Source organism: Pseudorasbora parva, chromosome 6 (assembly GCF_024679245.1).
Source record: "Pseudorasbora parva isolate DD20220531a chromosome 6, ASM2467924v1, whole genome shotgun sequence".
In the NCBI taxonomy this organism is placed as follows: Eukaryota; Metazoa; Chordata; class Actinopteri; order Cypriniformes; family Gobionidae; genus Pseudorasbora; species Pseudorasbora parva.
In genome coordinates this window covers 29,076,264-29,094,727 of record NC_090177.1, presented here as the reverse complement: position 1 = coordinate 29,094,727, position 18,464 = coordinate 29,076,264, and the positions used below count along the sequence as shown (strand labels likewise).

At 38.8% G+C, this 18,464-nt stretch overlaps 1 protein-coding gene across 1 annotated transcript; it reads right to left on the bottom strand.

Moving 5' to 3' along the window:
- Positions 1-203: 203 nt before the first annotated feature.
- On the bottom strand, positions 204-17,763 carry ccm2l (CCM2 like scaffold protein). The gene is made up of 10 exons (XM_067446589.1): positions 17,640-17,763; positions 14,503-14,670; positions 14,343-14,426; positions 13,220-13,403; positions 12,063-12,730; positions 10,551-10,680; positions 7,532-7,595; positions 7,049-7,199; positions 4,648-4,786; positions 204-1,279 (listed from the first exon to the last, which is right to left on the bottom strand). The coding sequence occupies exons 1-10, from the start codon at positions 17,667-17,669 to the stop codon at positions 999-1,001; spliced, it is 1,899 nt and encodes a 632-aa protein (XP_067302690.1). The 5' UTR covers positions 17,670-17,763; the 3' UTR covers positions 204-998.
- Between the last annotated feature and the right edge of the window lie 701 nt (positions 17,764-18,464).

The window sequence follows — 18,464 nt, the reverse complement described above, 5'->3', positions numbered from 1 at the left end:
ATTTTAAATATTCATATATTTCACAGTAAAAAAGAGCAAAGGTCTATATCTAAAGCGGACCAAAATTAGTCTTACTTTAAATGCCTCTTTGTATGTTGAAATTGATGTCATTTAAATCAACATTTTAGGTATCACAGTATTTTACTTAATTATATTTTACATAATTATAAGAGTAGCCTGCAGTGGAAGCATTTTAGGTCAAGGCAGTCAGTGAAAGTGTAAATAATTTAATAATAATAATGCATGGGCCCACCATCCTCTGACTCATTGCTTTTCCACAGAGGATCTTGGTTGACCCCTTGTCACAGGGCCTGGGACAAATATTCCCAGTTGTCCTCCACTAAGTTGAGGAGTACAAACATTATTTGGGTGTAAGAAGAGGTTTAACTTTAATCTAAACCCTGTCTGGCCCCGTTCTTCTGCCCGGCTTCATTACATAACAAACGTTTATCCTGACAGATGTATGTGCCATTCTGATAACCCCCAATGCCGGGCCCAGTGCCCATCAACCATCTGTGGTGGGCAAAGATAAGAGGGCAGCGAGGGGAAGGGCATCAGATTGTTGCAAGGTGATAGTGTCACTGGAAAGAATGTCAAGGCTTAGTTATTCTCCCCGCAGACAGCAGCCATAGTCATTATTAGTCAATGACCCTCCGGCTCCAGCAGGTTACAATGTACTGTACACTCGGTGGAAACAAAATCATCATCATCATCAAAATCTTTCATTTTTTTCTTTTATGTCTAAGTGACCTTTCCATCAAAAAATGTGTAATTTCTTCTCACTGCACTGAAGCTCTTGTGTAAATCATTCATTCGGAACATAACCAAACTTGCATGCAAATAATATGCAGATTTACAGATGTAAATCTAATGCAAAGACATTTTTCATGAACAGCAACTTAGTGGCCAAAAAAAGTGCACACTGTAAACGTTTAACTATTTTATAAGGGTTCTTAATACAATATACTGTATATTTCTCTCAGTTCTTTCTGTATGTTTTACAGGTAATAGTCCTCCTCTTCTATGTCTCCATTCCCCTCCTCAAAGCCCAAAGCCTCAATGTTGTGTGTGATGTCATCAATTCTACGGTTAAAATCCTGGGAACCGGAGGGGAGGGTCCATCCGTCATAGCCACGGACTGCTGTGGCCGATGTGTTGCTCATGCTCCGCTTGATCCGGCCGAAACTGTCCGTCAATATCCCACCCTCTCTGATCCCAATGTCTTCCAGAAATGTCTCGAACACTCCTACATCCTTATCTGGAATGAAGGGTCTCATGCCTGGTCACATGGGAGTGGAAATACGTGAGAAAGCACCATAGTCCTATATTTTTAGAGAGCAGAACCTTGTTGGACTGTTATAAAATGGTAACAGTTAACATTTTACATAAAATATACATTTTTCTATAAAACTATTCAAACATTTGGGGTCGGTAGGATAAAAAATCATAATAATAATAATGCTTTTATTCAGCAAGGACGCATTACATTGATCAAAACTTGAATAAAGTTTAAAATAAATGCTGTTTGTTTTACTTTCTATTAATCAAATATGGTGGCGGCTGGGGGGGTGGGTGGGGGGGGGGGGGGGGGGGGGGAAGGTAACGACGAGGGTATGACGGTTCCCACAAAAACATAAAGCTGCACAACTGTTTTCAACATTTATGTCACAATTCACCAGTGTGAGTGCCCGTGATCTCCACCAGAGGGCATTCTAGCCCGGACTGTCATTCTATCAAAGACTACATTACCCATAATGCTTTGTCCAGACTCATCAGCACTCACTGTTTACACCTGTGTCTCATTACCTCATTACCTCTGCCTATCTATACCCTGCTCACTCTATCATTCATTGCAAAGTCTTGTTTGGGTAACAACTGCATTTCTGAGCATTTCTATGATTTCATGTCTCTTGGTCTTTCTCCTCTGTTTTGTTTGCTTAACCCTCTTGGCGCCACGGTCGAGTTTACTCGACAAGATGCGTCACTGAATTAAACGGCCGATTTTGTCAAATAGGGTGACAAATTTCATTCAACCTCCCCTCCACTAGATGGTAGACATGTCGTACTTCATCCCTGACTCATACAAACATCATTAATCTATACAAAATATACGAGCAAGAGTGCATTGAATCAGTGTAAACAAAAGCGGAGCTGACGTGCGAGTGAGCTGTTTTATCAGACCATTGTCAACGTCAGCGAGTATTTGCATTAGATTATTATTACCATTATTATTTTCTAATGGCATCAATAAAGCTTTCCCGCAATGAAGTGTTGGGTCTTCTATTCGCGGACCCTGATTCTGAAGGGAAATATGAGATGACGGTGATTCTGTAAGTGAAACTAAACCTAACGTTACACTAAGCACAAACGGTGGATCATTTGCCCAATGTAGATGGTCCTTTGCCCAATGTCAGTGGTGGGATTAGTGTTTCCCGGGGTCTGAGTGTTCATCGCGAAGTTAGCAGGTGTGTTAGTGTTGGGAATGAGGCGGCCGCGGGAGATTTTTGCCGCGCTCACCATGAAGCGCGCGTCTTCTCACCGCGCGCCTCTCCGCGATCGCGGCGACAGTATTGTGGTGGAGACTTTATCTAACGCCGCTGGGTATGTTAGAAGAGGTCGAAGTGTTCATAAGCAAGTTCGAGGGAAACGTGGAGGCAGGGTGGGGAGTCAAAATGACAAAAACCTTGGCTGTGCACACTCGGCGGCCTCGCGAGGCAGATCTGGACGCGAGCAGACGCGCTGTGACACGGGGCAGAGGGGCTATTATGCATAATATATAATATATATGTGCCCTATATATGGAATCAGAGTGCTTACTGTACGTAGTAAATGGAAAATCTCTACAGCAAAAGGCAAACCGCTACATGCATTCGGTTTGTTTCTACCATTTATTAGTAATGATTTACAGTTTGTTTACTATTTACTTTTTACCTAAACAATCAGTATTGTGCAATATAGCACACAGAAGGTGAGGGACATTTTGGGGGGAAAGAAGTGTTGCATTTTATCATTTAATCATGTGGCTTTTCATGAAAATTCTATAATCCAAGATTACCCCCACGTCGTGACGTCATAATATGCAAATTAGATGGGAAAATGTAATCTCTACATAAATTTAGGGTCCTCCTTAATAGTTCTCTAATTTACAGAAAGTTTCTATCTTTTATCACTTTTAAGATATAGCCTTTTGAAATTAATATGTCAAAATCGAACATTTTACGAAAAAACCTCTGGCGCCTAAAGGGTTAATTGGACTGATTTCCTGTTATGACCTCTTGCTGGTTGTTGAACGGCAATTGTGGATTAACCTTTCATTCAATAAATAATGCACGTGGATCCTCAGCCTTTGTCTCAGAGCAGTCCGTTCAAATTTATAATAATTAAAAATATTTATTAATCAGCAAATCAGCATATTAGAATGATTTCTGAAAGATCATGTGATGCTGATTGCTGACAATTCCATCACAATAATACATTAAATATATAAAAATAAAAAAATAGAAAAATAGAAAATCGTTATTTTGAATTGATTTTTTTTTACAATATTATTGTAATTGTAAAAAACGTAAGAGAATTAAACTTATATATATATCAAATTTCATATTTAAATCATTCATATTTATAATTACATTATATTTTTATTTAAACATTTCATAATTTACCACATTATTTGATTCCCCTTAGTACTTTAGACACACACACACACACACACACACACACACACACACACACACACACACACACACACACACACACACACACACACACACACACACACACACACACACACACACACACACACACACACACACACACTTGTCTCCATTCAGCAGTGCAAATAAAATGTCACATAACAACACTGAATAGTAAGCAGTCAAAGCATTGAGCTGATTCAGCATTTGGCTCGAGTGTCAGGATAGATGAGGTATAAGTGGCTCAGTGTGCGTTATGTAATTGTGTCTGTGTTGTACACAACTGTGCGAGTTGCATTATCCTTTACCAACTCACTTCAAATAAGGTCTGTTCTTTTGTATTGCAGTGGGAATTAACTGTACAATCCATTTGAATTATTTAAGGACTCATTTTCTAAATATGTATTAGACACAGATCTATTTGCGATCGTAGTTATTTATAGAGTCCTGGTCATAGGGCTATTTATAGTCTGCATCATGTTTCTTTTCTCACAGTGACGGGTGTTAGTATGAGTATGGGTGTTAGTTTTGTAATTCTGTCACGCTGTGAAAGTGTGATGTTGCTGGAAAGGCACTGTGACTGCTCCAGTGCAAGCCAGGTGCTCCTGAATATTCATTAGGCTTCATGTTACTCTAATCCTTCTAATGAGCTAATGATAGACAGTAATTACACAGACCCTGAATACAATGCCAAATCCGATAAATCATGACTTTTGAAATATGACTTGTATAAAGAGAGGAACCTTTACAGATTTCAGCGTCGTACAAACAAGCCCCCTGAGAATTTAAACAGGCACTCAAAGTGTTGAAAAGAGAGAATGAGAGAGAGAGAGAGAGAGAGAGAGAGAGAGAGAGAGAGAGAGAGAGAGAGAGAGAGAGAGAGAGAGAGAGAGAGAGAGAGAGAGAGAGAGAGAGAGAATGGTGACTTTTGTCCTCTGTGTTGTGTGTTTCTCACCAAGCAGCAGGAACTTGCGTGAGTCTCCATAGAGCTGCAGCAGGTCAGTGCAGAACTGCTCTATCGGAGCACCGACTCTGTATTCTCTCAGGAACAGAGCAAACTGCTGAATCTCCTGAGGCGTCAGCTTACTCCTCAACTAACCAATGAGAACAGGGCAGAAAACATTACAACAGAACTATAAAGAGACACAAATATTAAAGGATAACCGCAGGGAAAGAAATCATTCACCCCAAATGAAAATGATGCTGTCATTTACTCATCTTCATGTTATTTCAGCCTCCCAAAGTGGCTTGTTTTCATACTGAGTAATGGTATGTTAAACCTTAAATGCATGAATGTTTCACCAATCATTATCACATATTCAGGTCTTTAGCGACCCTGATCTCTATCTAAGATGGATGGATCTCTACCTGTCACGATAATATAAAACACTCTTCAAATTAGAGTAACAATTACAGAAGAATAAAAGAAAGCATTTTAATATCTTTTTAACTATCCTCACTGTCCTCGTCAGAGCTCATTTCCCAGTGTATTCAGCATCTGGCTCATATTTGCGATCTCAAACATATTCTCAAAACTATCATTTTCAACATCTTCAAAAGCAATATTTTTTGATTGTTGACAGCTTCTTTACCAGATCCACAATCAAGTGACAGTGATATGTGAAACGTCACTTCATAAAGTGTATCAGACATTGCCACCTTATGGAATAAAGGTTATTGTTGTACATAATTTTTTAGGGTGAATTCAGGGTGATTTATACACTTTTTGCCATTGAAATGACTTGGGAAAAGTGTCCCAATCATCCTGAATTCACCACACTGTTAAACACCTCGGGTCGTTAGTGACCCAATACAATTAGTTATATTGTTGTATTATATATACTTGCTATATTGTTTATAATGAATGGTTGAGGAATACAGAAGGTTGATGTCTGACTTAAGAAAATGTATGTGGAGTGAAGAGGATAGCGAATGATCTCCAGGGTCACTAAAGACCCGGCTGTCTCACCATGCGTTTAAAGGTTAAAATAATCTGTGATTTTTGGATTTAGTTTCAAGAATTGTGATCTTCAATAAAAACATTAATTCCACTTTATACTAGGTGTATTTAACTACTAACATTTAAATTAATAATTTGTGTACAAATTGTGTACATCATCTTTTTACACTGTATTTTATACACTGAATTAATACTTACAGCTGTAATTAATTTCTGTTATTACATCTATAATGCCATTGTTGACCCTTTTTTAACCACCCATAAACCTACTCATACCACTAAAACGGTCCTAACCTTAACCATATCCCACCTCAATAGCAGTAAAAGCGTTTAGCTAACGTTAACACAATAAGTATTGTACTTTTTTTAAATACATAAGAGACTGATAGGGAAGAGAAGAAATTGTTAAATATAGAGGTTATTTTGTTCAAAAAGTATTCTCATCACTTCATAAAATTAAGGTTGAAACATTTTTTTTTTTTTTTTTGGGAAAAGGTTTTTACTACCTTTCTGGACTTTTAAATTGGTTAGGACGTTGCTGTCTATATGGAGGTCGGTTAGTTCTCGTATTTCATCAAAAATATCTACATTTTTATGGGTCTGGAACGACATGTAGGTATGACAGAAAAGTCATTTTTGGGTGAAATATCCCTGTACATTTCGGTCTGTTCTTCAAAACAATACAAAAATCAATACAAAAGCCTCAACAGACTTGAAATGTAGCGCAAATGCTATATGGGCTGATTTTATCATCATTTTATAGTTTTTCTCCTGTAGACAGCATGACACTTTAATGGGTCTGCGGGGGTGAGTAATCGGCAGAATGTTCTTTCTTTTCGTTGAATTACATAATTTGTGACCCTCACCCTCGACCACAAAAAGGCATATTTGTTATAGCCAACAACACATTGTATGGGTCAACATTTTCCATTTTTCTTTTATGCCAAAAATTATTTAGGAAATTAAGTAAAGATCATGTTCCATGAAGATATTTTGTAAATGTTCCATATATCTATTTCTATATCTATATCTATATACCTATATCTATATATATATCTATATATATATCTATATATATATATATATATATATATATATATATATATATATATATATATATATATATATATATATATATATATATATATACTTTTTATTATTAGTAGTAGTAGTAATATGCTTTGCTAATGACTTCATTTGGACAACTTTAAAGGTGATTTTCTCAATATTTAGATTTTTTTGCACCCTCAGATTCCAGATTTTCAAATAGTATCTTGCCTAAAATATTGTCCTATCCTAACAAAATATACATCAATGGAAAGCTTATTTATTCAGTTAAGACATATGCCTGTTTTTATGGTTCAGGGTCACAATTTATGTGTAAAAAGAATCTTACGATGATCATGTACTCCTGCAGACTGGCATTACAGGGCTCAGAGTCGCTGTGTGTGGAGGCCAGGCTTCGGTGTGAGTCATGGCAGGACAAAGAGGAGCTCTCACTGTAGTTCTCACTATAATACGGATCAAATGCTTCCTGTGAACCATCGCTGTGAAGAGAGATAACACAAGGGCACGCTTTTCATGAAGTCAGATGTGACAGAGCTTAAAAGCTATTTTTAAAACAATACACAAAAAAAAAAAAAAAAAAAAAAAAAAAAAACCAGACTGCCGCAATTAAAAAAATTGTTAAAAAAGGTGTGATGGATCACCTGTTTGTCCAAACAATGGTAGACAGTGCCATTATTGTTTAATATATTTTGTGCTGCTAGTGTTTGAGACAGCAGTTTACAAAATCAAAAAGCACAGCCTAAAAGAGAGCAAAACATGAACAGATAAACAGATTTTGTGATTCATAATACACAAAAAAACAGACACTCACTATGAACTGCAGCAGCTGAAGTCTGTGTCATAGCCATATGTCATGTCAGTAAGGCAGCTGTCACCTTGGACAAGGATTGATGGAAGGGAGAAAAACAGATATTATTGCTACATACAGTAGGTCTATATATACAGTATATATATGGAATTTATATATACACTCACATAAAGGATTATTAGGAACACCTGTTAAATTTCTAATTAATGCAATTATCTAATCAACCAATCACATGGCAGTTTCTTCAATGCATTTAGGGGTGTGGTTCTGGTCAAGACAATCTCCTGAACTCCAAACTGAATGTCAGAATGGGAAAGAAAGGTGATTTAAGCAATTTTGAGCATGGCATGGTTGTTGGGGCCAGACGGGTCGGTCTGAGTGAGTATTTCACAATCTGCTCAGTTACTGGGATTTTCACACACAACCATTTCTAGGGTTTACAAAGAATGGTGTGAAAAAGGAAAAACATCCAGTATGCGGCAGTCCTGTGGGCGAAAATGCCTTGTTGATGCTAGAGGTCAGAGGAGAATGGGCCGACTGATTCAAGCTGATAGAAGAGCAGCTTTGACTGAAATAACCACTCGTTACAACCGAGGTATGCAGCAAAGCATTTGTGAAGCCACAACACACACAACCTTGAGGCGGATGGATAACAACAGCAGAAGACCCCACCGGTACCACTCATCACTACTACAAATACGAAAAAGAGGCTACAATTTGCACAAGCTTAGCAAAATTGGACAGTTGAAAACTGGAGTCTCAATTTCTTTTGAGACATTCAGATGGTAGAGTCAGAATTTGGCGTAAACAGAATGAGAACATGGATCCATCATGCCTTGTTATCACTGTGCAGGCTGGTGGTGGTGGTGTAATGGTGTGGGGGATGTTTTCTTGGCACACTTTAGGCCCCTTAGTGCCAGATTGGGCATCGTTTACTGTAAATGCCACGACCTACCTGAGCATTGTTTCTGACCATGTCCATCCCTTTATGACCACCATATACCCATCCTCTGATGGCGCCTTCCAGCAGGATAATGCACCATGTCACAAAGCTTAAATCATTTCAAATTGGTTTCTTGAACATGACAATGAGTTCACTGTACTAAAATGTAAAATAATTAATGAATCCACAAAATTGTAATGTTCTTGTTTCTTTAGTAGAGTGGATTACAATCTAGATTGCCCCCACAGTCACCAGATCTCAACCCAATAGAGCATATTTGGGATGTGATGGAACGGGAGCTTCGTGCCCTGGATGTGCATCCCACAAATCTCCATCAACTGCAAGATGCTATCCTATCAATACGGGCCAACATTTCTAAAGAATGCTTTCAGCGCCTTGTTGAATCAATGCCACGTAGAATTAAGGCAGTTCTGAAGGCGGAAGGGGGTCAAATACAGTATTAGTATGCTGTTCCTAATAATCCTTTAGGAGAGTATAGAAGATAGATAGATAGATAGATAGATAGATAGATAGATAGATAGATAGATAGATAGATAGATAGATAGATAGATAGATAGATAGATAGATAGATAGATAGTTAGATAGATAGATAGATAGATAGATAGATAGATAGATAGATAGATACCACAATGCTCAATATAATATTAAACCGTTTGGTGCGGCATTCACGGTTCGTTACGCGCTTGTGAATTGTGTTTTTTTTTTTTGTTGCAATCTTTCGGTTTTGCATTTAATTAATTATTTCTATTTCTCTCCGTTTAAAATATTTCTCTCCGTTTATTTCGGCTCTGTTTGAGTGAGCCTGTGAGTCTATAGACACCAGCATTTCAAGCGTGGCTAAACACCCCCTAACTTTAGTGCATATGATTGGAAATGTGCTCATATCAGCGAGTTATCATGTTGGTGTCAGAGAGTTATACTCAAGGAACACTATATTTAAAAAGTTCATTATTTGCATACATTTTAAAGCCTTTGGCCATGTCTCCACTTTTCAAAATGCTTATAAATCACACAAGATTAGTTTTTTTTAGAAAGTAAAAATGCAGAATGTTTCCTGTGATGGGTAGGTTTAGGTTTGGGGGCAGTAGGGGATAGAAAATACGTTTTTTACAGTATAAAAACCATTACGCCTACGGCGTAAATTTTGAATATTCCAATCTATTATGATTTCTGACCTGTAAGGTTGCCAGAATAATAATCATACACGGTGTGTTAATAGGCCAGAGGAGAACTGGCACCCCGACTGAGTCTGGTTTCTCCCAAGGTTTATTTTTCTCCATCACGCCCTGATGGAGTTTTGGTTCCTTGCCACTGTCGCCTTTGGCTTGGCTTGCTCAGTTGGGGGACACTAAAATTATGATCAAAGTTATTCAACTAATTATACAAATAAAATTTATGAATTAGGTTTTATTTAATTCTATAAACTGATATGCCAACATTGTCGCTATATGATAAATTAAAAAAAGCTGATAACATCACTGTTTTCTCCAGAACAACTGTACAGCCAAATCTAATTTTGTTGCAATATTATCCTGTTTGACACTATGAAGCTGCTTTAACACAATCGTGATTGTAAAAGCGCTATATAAATAAAGTTGATTGATATGGAATGTCCCCATATGGCACAAAAAACAAACGAGTGCGTGTGTGCTTTTTCAGTGGCAACTAAAATTATAAAACATTTTATTGATAAGTGCAGCGTAGATATTGGCAGTATATGGACGTTTTTTTCCCCCAGCCACGGAATAAAACATTAAAAGGTAATTGCTATTTTTAATCTCATAATTTTAAGGGTTTTTTATGTCTTGCAGTTTAATTTTATTTTTAATCAAACATATGAATGCAACATTATGATTGATAATAATTCCTCTTTAAAAGCCTATTAAGTCTATTTATGTTGCTCTCTTAATTATACACGATAATAGTCATTTTTTTCCGCCTACTGTGATCAGATCAGGACACACCTGAAGGCTATTTTTGTGTCACAACCGACCAGTAGGGAACCTCTGATTTAAGGACATTCAGCATTGTAGAGGTGCTAACTGGCTTTTCACTCACTCCTCTGCAGCCAATAGCGGTCAGGCATGGTGTAGTGATATCCCGCCCTGTCGACACACTCAATGGTCTGATGTCCATAGATGATTTGAAACATTTGACAGATGAGGGCGCAGTACTCCTCTGCAGCGTCCTGTGTGTGTGTGTGTGTGTGTGTGTGTGTGTGTGTGTGTGTGTGTGTGTGTGTGTGTGTGTGTGTGTGTGTGTGTGTGTGTGTGTGTGTGATCAATACAAGAATCAAATAAAGAGAACATCAAATTTTCAACAGGGATCCAGCCAAATACAAATTTTATATGCTTTCACATTTCTGCTTTTCTGTCTCGCACAGACACATAAATTGCACACCCACAAAAGCTGCCAGACTATAATGTGGGTCAACACAATCCCATCAATATTAATGTCCGCAGGCACACACACAGAGGCGCACAGATCACTGACACAGCATGCTGTTACATAAGTCTGGGCATTACATCACAGGGGAGTCTAGTCTGAGCGCACTGTTTACATCACAGCTGACACAACTCATCTCTTCAGCACAGTCACCGCAGAAGCACAGCAGATCACTGCGAAGCATTTATATTCCTCATGCTGACAGCCACTGATTAGCAGATAAAGTCATTTTTCATAATCATCTTAAATATATATATATAAAAAAGCAACAATGCACTTACAAATGCCACAATAACAAGGTTTAAAAGCTTGTGTTGTCCCATCTATCCATCCATCCATCCATCCATCCATCCATCCATCCATCCATCCATCCATCCATCCATCCATCCATCCATCCATCCATCCATCCATCATCCCATCCTATCTTTTACTTCCATCCATCCATCCATCCATCCATCCATCCATCCATCCATCCATCCATCCATCCATCCATCCATCCATCCATCCATCCATCCATCCATCCATCCATCCATCCATCCATCCATCCATCCATCCATCCTTTCTTCATACACATTAATGGATTTTTATCCCATCCCTAACTTCCTTCCTTCCTTCCTTCCTTCCTTCCTTCCTTCCTTCCATCCATCCATCCATCCATCCATCCATCCATCCATCCATCCACCCATCCATCCATCCATCCATCCATCCATCCATCCATCCATCCATCCTTTCTTCATCCACATTAATGGCTTTTTATCCCATCCCTTTCTTCCTTCCTTCCTTCCATCCATCCATCCATCCATCCATCCATCCATCCATCCATCCATCCATCCATCATCCCATCCTATCTTTTACTTCCATCCATCCATCCATCCATCCATCCATCCATCCATCCATCCATCCATCCATCCATCCATCCATCCATCCTTTCTTCATACACATTAATGGCTTTTTATCCCATCCCTAACTTCCTTCCTTCCTTCCTTCCATCCATCCATCCATCCATCCATCCATCCACCCATATTAATGGCTTTTAACCCATTTATCAATGCACATCAATTCCTTATTAATTCATCCACATTTATTGCTTGATAATCCATCCAAACAAATGGCCATTAAACTCACCCTGTTTTCCACGGCCAGTATGACAAGGTTGCAGTAAGCATCAGGGCATGGCATGGGCTCCAGAGGATTATGGTTCCTCCTCTCCCAGCTGCCATAGGACTTTCCCCTCTCCCAGCTTCCCGTACAAGCCTGCCGGCGTTCCCAACTCCCGCCTGGGGTGTGTTTCCTTTCCCAGCTTCCACCTGGTTTAGCTCCAGTTCCATGCCTCTTCTCCCAGCTACCCCCTACCACCCCTCCCCCTCCCCGATGCTCCCAGCTGCCCCCTACAGGCCTCCGCTCCCAGCTGCCCCCCACAGCTCTCCGGTCCCAGCTGCCACTTACTGGCCGTTTCTCCCAGCTCCCTCCGCACGGCTTCCGGGTCTGCCTACGCTCCCAACTCCCGCTCACACGTTTCCGTTCCAGGCTGCCACCATCACCACTAACTCCTCCACCCCCACCCCCACTTCCACCTCCTCCACCCACACTCCCACCTCCTCCACCCGCGCTGGCCTGTTTGGGCTCATGGCGGGAAGACAGCTTCCAGTCTACACCACAGATGGTGTGGCGCCGCTCCATGGTGCCCCCTGCAGGCCTGGGGTCAGTGTTGCTTATAGTTTGTCTGCGGCTCTCCAGACCAGTGGGCCTGTTCTCCAGACTATTAACGGCTAGTACAGTGTCCACATTCAGACCTGAGAAGACAAATACATTATTGAAGATCCCGCCCATCCTAGATATTATTTCAAGTTTTAACTTGGAAATACAATCCGAAACTAACAGACACCTTCACAGAGATATTGTCAATGCTTTATTTCTACTTAAACAGGACTGGAAAAGCATCACTTACATTTACGCTTTTGACAGATGCTTTTATCCAAAGCTACTTACAAGGTATCAATTTGATCAATTCATGCTTTCCAAGGAAAACAAACCCATGACCTTGGCGTTGCTAGCGCCAAGGACCTTAAACTTTGCTTTGTATCTAAGACTTTGATATTACATTGCACATACCATACTGCATGTATGAATTAATGTCAAATGAAGTACAAACCATGCTGTTGTAACAATCTATTTGACTAAAGAAACAAGAACATTACAATTTTGTGGATTAATTTATTCCTTTACAGCATTTACTAAAACCGAATAGACAATAACCCAGTCTGTACATCCTTTCTACTGACCAGTTTTGAGCACCAGTAGGTGCAGTGCATCATCCCTCAGGTAGGAGGCTGCAGCGATTTCATGTGTGGGGATTCTCAGCAGCAGTTTTTCATTGTCTCTCCAGGTAAGCAGCAAACAACGAGCAGACAGACTGAGAATAGAGTCCTGTTCCACACTGGTCTTCAGAGGCAAAACCCTCAGCTTCTAAGAGTGGAAAGAGAGAGAGAGAAAGAAAGCATAATTTGCTGGAAACTAGCCCTTTAAGCAATCTTCTGAATCTAAAAACAACTTTAAAGGGATACTTCACCGATTTTTCGGTGTTTTTCGATGTTATTCCCTTAACTTAAACGAGTTGATACATACCTCTCTCGTCTCAGTGCGTGCACTTAATCTCTCTGACACGCAGTGATGATCTGATAGCATTTAGTTTAGCCCACTAAGCCCAGTTCATTCACTATGGAACCAAACAGAGATCGAGTTAGAAGTACCAAACACCTCCACGTTTCCCCTATTTAAATACAGTTACACGAGTAGTTGAACGATCAAATATGGTGACAAAATAAAACGTGGCGCTTTTCTAATCGGATTAAAAAGGAGAACTATAATGTATGGCGGAATAGCACTTCTGAGAGTACTTCGGCTCGGCGCAGTAAAAAGTCCCGGCCGAAACATCTTCCCTCACATCTCCCTATTGACAGAAATGAGAGAGTGAGGGGGAGGTGTGAGGAAAGATGTTTCGGCCGGGACTTTTTACTGCGCCGAGCCGAAGTACTCTCAGAAGTGCTAATCCGCCATACATTATAGTTCTCCTTTTTAATCCGATTAGAGAAGTACATCGTTTTATTTTGTCACCATACTTGATCGTTCAACTATTCGTGTAACTGTATTTAAATAGGGAAAAGATGGAGGTGTTTGGTACTTCTAACTTGATCTCTGTTTGGTGCCAAAGTGAATGAACTGGGCTTAGTGGGCTAAGCTAAATGCTATTAGATCGTCACCGCACGTCAGAGTGATTAAGTGCACGCACTGAGACGAGAGAGGGATGTGTCAACTCGTTTTAGTTAAGGGAATAACATAGTTTAATATGAAAAAGCGGTGAAGTAACCCTTTAAAAATGACTCTAGTTTGAGGAATGGCTCTCACTCTGGCTGTGTCCAGAAGCTGGAGCAGCTCGTCTCTGCTCGATGGGTTCAGGGAACATGACACCCATGTCAGGTGTCCCAGGAACTGTTGATAAAAATTACAAACACAAAAGTCAAATGTGAATGTGATCTATTTGATACGTTTGGATTTTCAGACTAACCTTAACTTCCTTCTCCACATAGTCGTAGATGAGTCTCTCTGGGTGGATGAGGTAGTCGGGTGGATAGAGGGGGACAGTGTGTAGGGGTCTACGGTATACGCTGCCTTTGTCGGCCTGTCGTCGGCTAGATTTAGAGAACACCAGACGCTTTATTGGAGACACAAATCCCTGAGAGAAGAGATCGGAAAGCAAGATATAAAGTGACAACAAGAGATAAAATGAGCAATTATGAGGGGGGGAAATAGCAAATGTGAGATGTAAAGTTACAATTGTGCAAGTCCATTTATATATATTTTTCTCTGAAAAACAGCGTAGCATATGCACGCCAAAATGAGTTTTTTGCACCCTCGTACTATGTATATGCATTTACATGTGATCGGGTTGCCTATTCAAAGCAAAATACAAAATAATAGATCTATTATTGTCCGTAATAGATCTGAAATAAAGTATCCAGAATATGAGCATGCAAAAAAGCTTAAATTAAAATTCTTCACTGTTGTGTGCGATTTAAATGCACTTGCTTGACGTCGGCTTGTAAAAGCCTGCCTAAATCTGCTTTAATGATGATGTAACACACATCAGCTTGCTGCTCCAGCTGTGATGTCATCAGAGATACAGCGGTTCGACTTAGAGGACAGATTAGAGACAACATGCCCTACTGATAACCTGCTGATTTATACAGTATAGGCTAGGTGTGTGTTTATGTAGCTTGTCAATCATCCTGACTGCCTTCAGTGTTTTAGTCAAAATGCATTCAATTTAGGAGAAAAGAAAGCAATACAAAATAATCAACCATGTCACGACTCCATCATTAAACTTAAACTCAACTCCATTACTATCCTCAGCTGCAATGATTGTTCACAGAAATACCTAATAAGCGAACTCTTTGAAGATAATATGAAGCTTTAATTGGTCTTCTTATACTGCATTATCCCATGGCTCAGAGGATTTGCAATCTAATTAGTGACCCAGAAATAGAGCAGAAGCTTAAATATTTGGGTTTAATTTTTTACTATACAATGTATATTTGTTGTAAATGTTTCAAAATTTGTTCGTTTTTTTCCCTTATCTTCCTGATGTGATCAGTGGATGGCACTGATGATGTTGCATATGGACTCATAGCCTTTGGACTACAGTTATCTGTGTAGGAAATCTCGAGTGTATGTGTGAGTTTGTCCTGCTGCCGGCAAGCTCAAGTCTCTCTTTGAACTGAGATGTGGCTCAGCACAGCAATCTCTGGAAACATAATCTCATAAGAATTGATAATCATCACACTGCATATTGACATACACTGTGAATGAACTCTCTCTGGTACACATTATGATACATTTGGGGTAAAACAATGTTTGCAGTAGGGATGCCCATTAAAACACTGATGAAAATGACTTGAAATGAAAATGAAAACAAAACAAAAAAATCATAAATCGTTGTTTGTTACTTTACTTAATTTGAGCAGCTCACTTAATTTGGATTTGTAGCAAAAACATATTTTGTATAATTATATTATCACACTTCTTATCCTGAGTAACAAGGATTTGTAGATGTGCATTTCATACTTTTAAAGCTACATTTACTGATGGATTTGGCTGATGAACCCTTTTCACATGGTGACACGTGTTTATCCATATTGCAGCATAAATCTAGCAATTTTTCTTATATTTCATATTTTAGGGTAATTTTATAACGCCGTTGTCTACATATGGCATGACCGTCATTTGCTGCTTGATCAATATTTGAATTTAAATGAACATTTTATTACAACTTAATTTTATTGTGTACAACCTACCAAGGAGATTTCTAGTTTCCAGAATGCTTGGAAGAGAAAATGATGAACCTTTTATCTGTTTTAAGCAAGATAAATAAAATAAAAGGCTTGTTATTATTGTTTAATGTTCAGTTAAGAAACTTTTTTGTCATGTTGGAGTTTTGGGGGTTACCGTGGTGGTGATAAGTGGAGCAGTTTTGTTGTTTGTTTCTACTGCTTTGTAACATATAGTGAAATAGACGTAATGCATGTCGTATAAGTGTATTCACTTGAGTTATTTTGACATCTAATTTTATTGCCGCTTACTCAGTTTAATTAGGTTTCTGCTACGCAAAATATTTGAGTTGAGTTGAGTTGAGTTTTTATGAGGAAAATGTAGTTGAAATTACTTAGGGGTGCAAGTTAAAGACATGCAAAGTCTATTTGGTCAAACACAAATTAGATGAGTTCAAGTCTGATGCAAATAGTTGCCTAATTTTTTGAGTAAAACCAAGGCAATATATTTTACAATGACCAGTTTATATAAGTATGTAAGTTTGGAACAGTCAATATACATTTTTTAAATATTTTGTATGAATTTTGGTGCCTCAAGCAATCAGCACTTATATCCTACTTATATTATATTATAATATTATATTATATTACCATGATCTTTTATATATCAAAAGCTCAAGGGAAAGTTGATTTCTCAATACATCACCCCTTTAAAATGAATTTGTGTACATGAACATGAAAATATCTATGTGGCGTGGCAGATTAAGATTAGGGATGAAGAAGGGATAGTTCGGAACAATTTCACTGTAAAAAAAAAAAAATCTGTAAAATAACAGCAAAAGTACTGGGAGCTTATTACCGGGACATTATCCAGTAATTGTATGGGCTTTTGTGTTAACCCTAAAACACAATGAAGTCCAAAATTCAAAATACAGGTAAAATAAATACAGAGAATTCTATCAAATTAATTCAGTACATTGTGGCCTATATTTTATGGATATTTTTTATGGATTGTTGATTGTCCCTGTAATTAGTGTGCTGTACGTTACTTTTGATAAAAGTGTCTGATAATTTACTTGTAAAGCAATCTTTTTTCATACTGTATGTTGTTGATCAACAAACCTGTTTCAACGTATATGCAAGAACTGAAATTTCACAGCAAACAGCATCACTGCCACAAAGTTATCATCCCACATGGGAATTTTAGCATATCGTCTGATGTGGTACACACATATACAGTTTATGTAAATGTAAACATACGTTTTCTCATGATCAGGTGCAGGTTCACAGAGAATACGCAACACACTTGAAAACAAATAAAAACACATCTTTGAAATAATCCATATAGTTTTTAATGTAATGTGACAGACCGACTTACCTTCTTGGCTCGTTTAGGCTCATAGTCCATATTGACCAGCCCGATGGCTAACTGTGTGCAAGAATGTGTGTTTGTGTGTGTGTGTGTGTGTGTGTCTTTGTTTAGGACAGGCCCAATCTCCTCTCAGCCCTCTGGAGCCAGGCAGGACTGTGCAGGAAACACACTTCCTGCTGGACAGGAAACTCCACCAGAGTCTGATCTAAAATCCCCAGCACCTCCACTCTCAAAGTACTGATAACACATACTCATACAGTATACAAAATAGGGTTGTAAACACACACACAAACACACACACACACACACACACACACACACACACACACACACACACACACACACACACACACACACACACACACACACACACACACACACACACACACACACACACACACACACAGAGACACTAAATAACTAAAAAACATAAAATAAGTGGATCTAATGGTTTGGCAGTGTGCAGAATGTCGGTCTAAATACGTCACACACCATAAACCACAGATAGCAAAATAAATCTATATTACACCCCAAAGTAGAGGAGAACCGGGGCGAAAGTAACGCGGGACGAAAGTAACAAAGCGATTTTCTCAAAGCCCTGACTACATTTGCATTCCCATCTATGACAGCATGTTCAGCACACAACCTTTGATGGATCTGCCAAAAATCATGTGATTTCGTCATCGTTTCCCGCGGTTGGGTCCGAAATGTATAGTTTTCAAGCACGATAGTAAATTACTGAAGGGGTACTTTTTTTTTCTAATTACAAGTTGTGTTTTTCGTTTCATGTGTCACAGTAATGATCACTCTACAGATTATTTATTGCTGTTA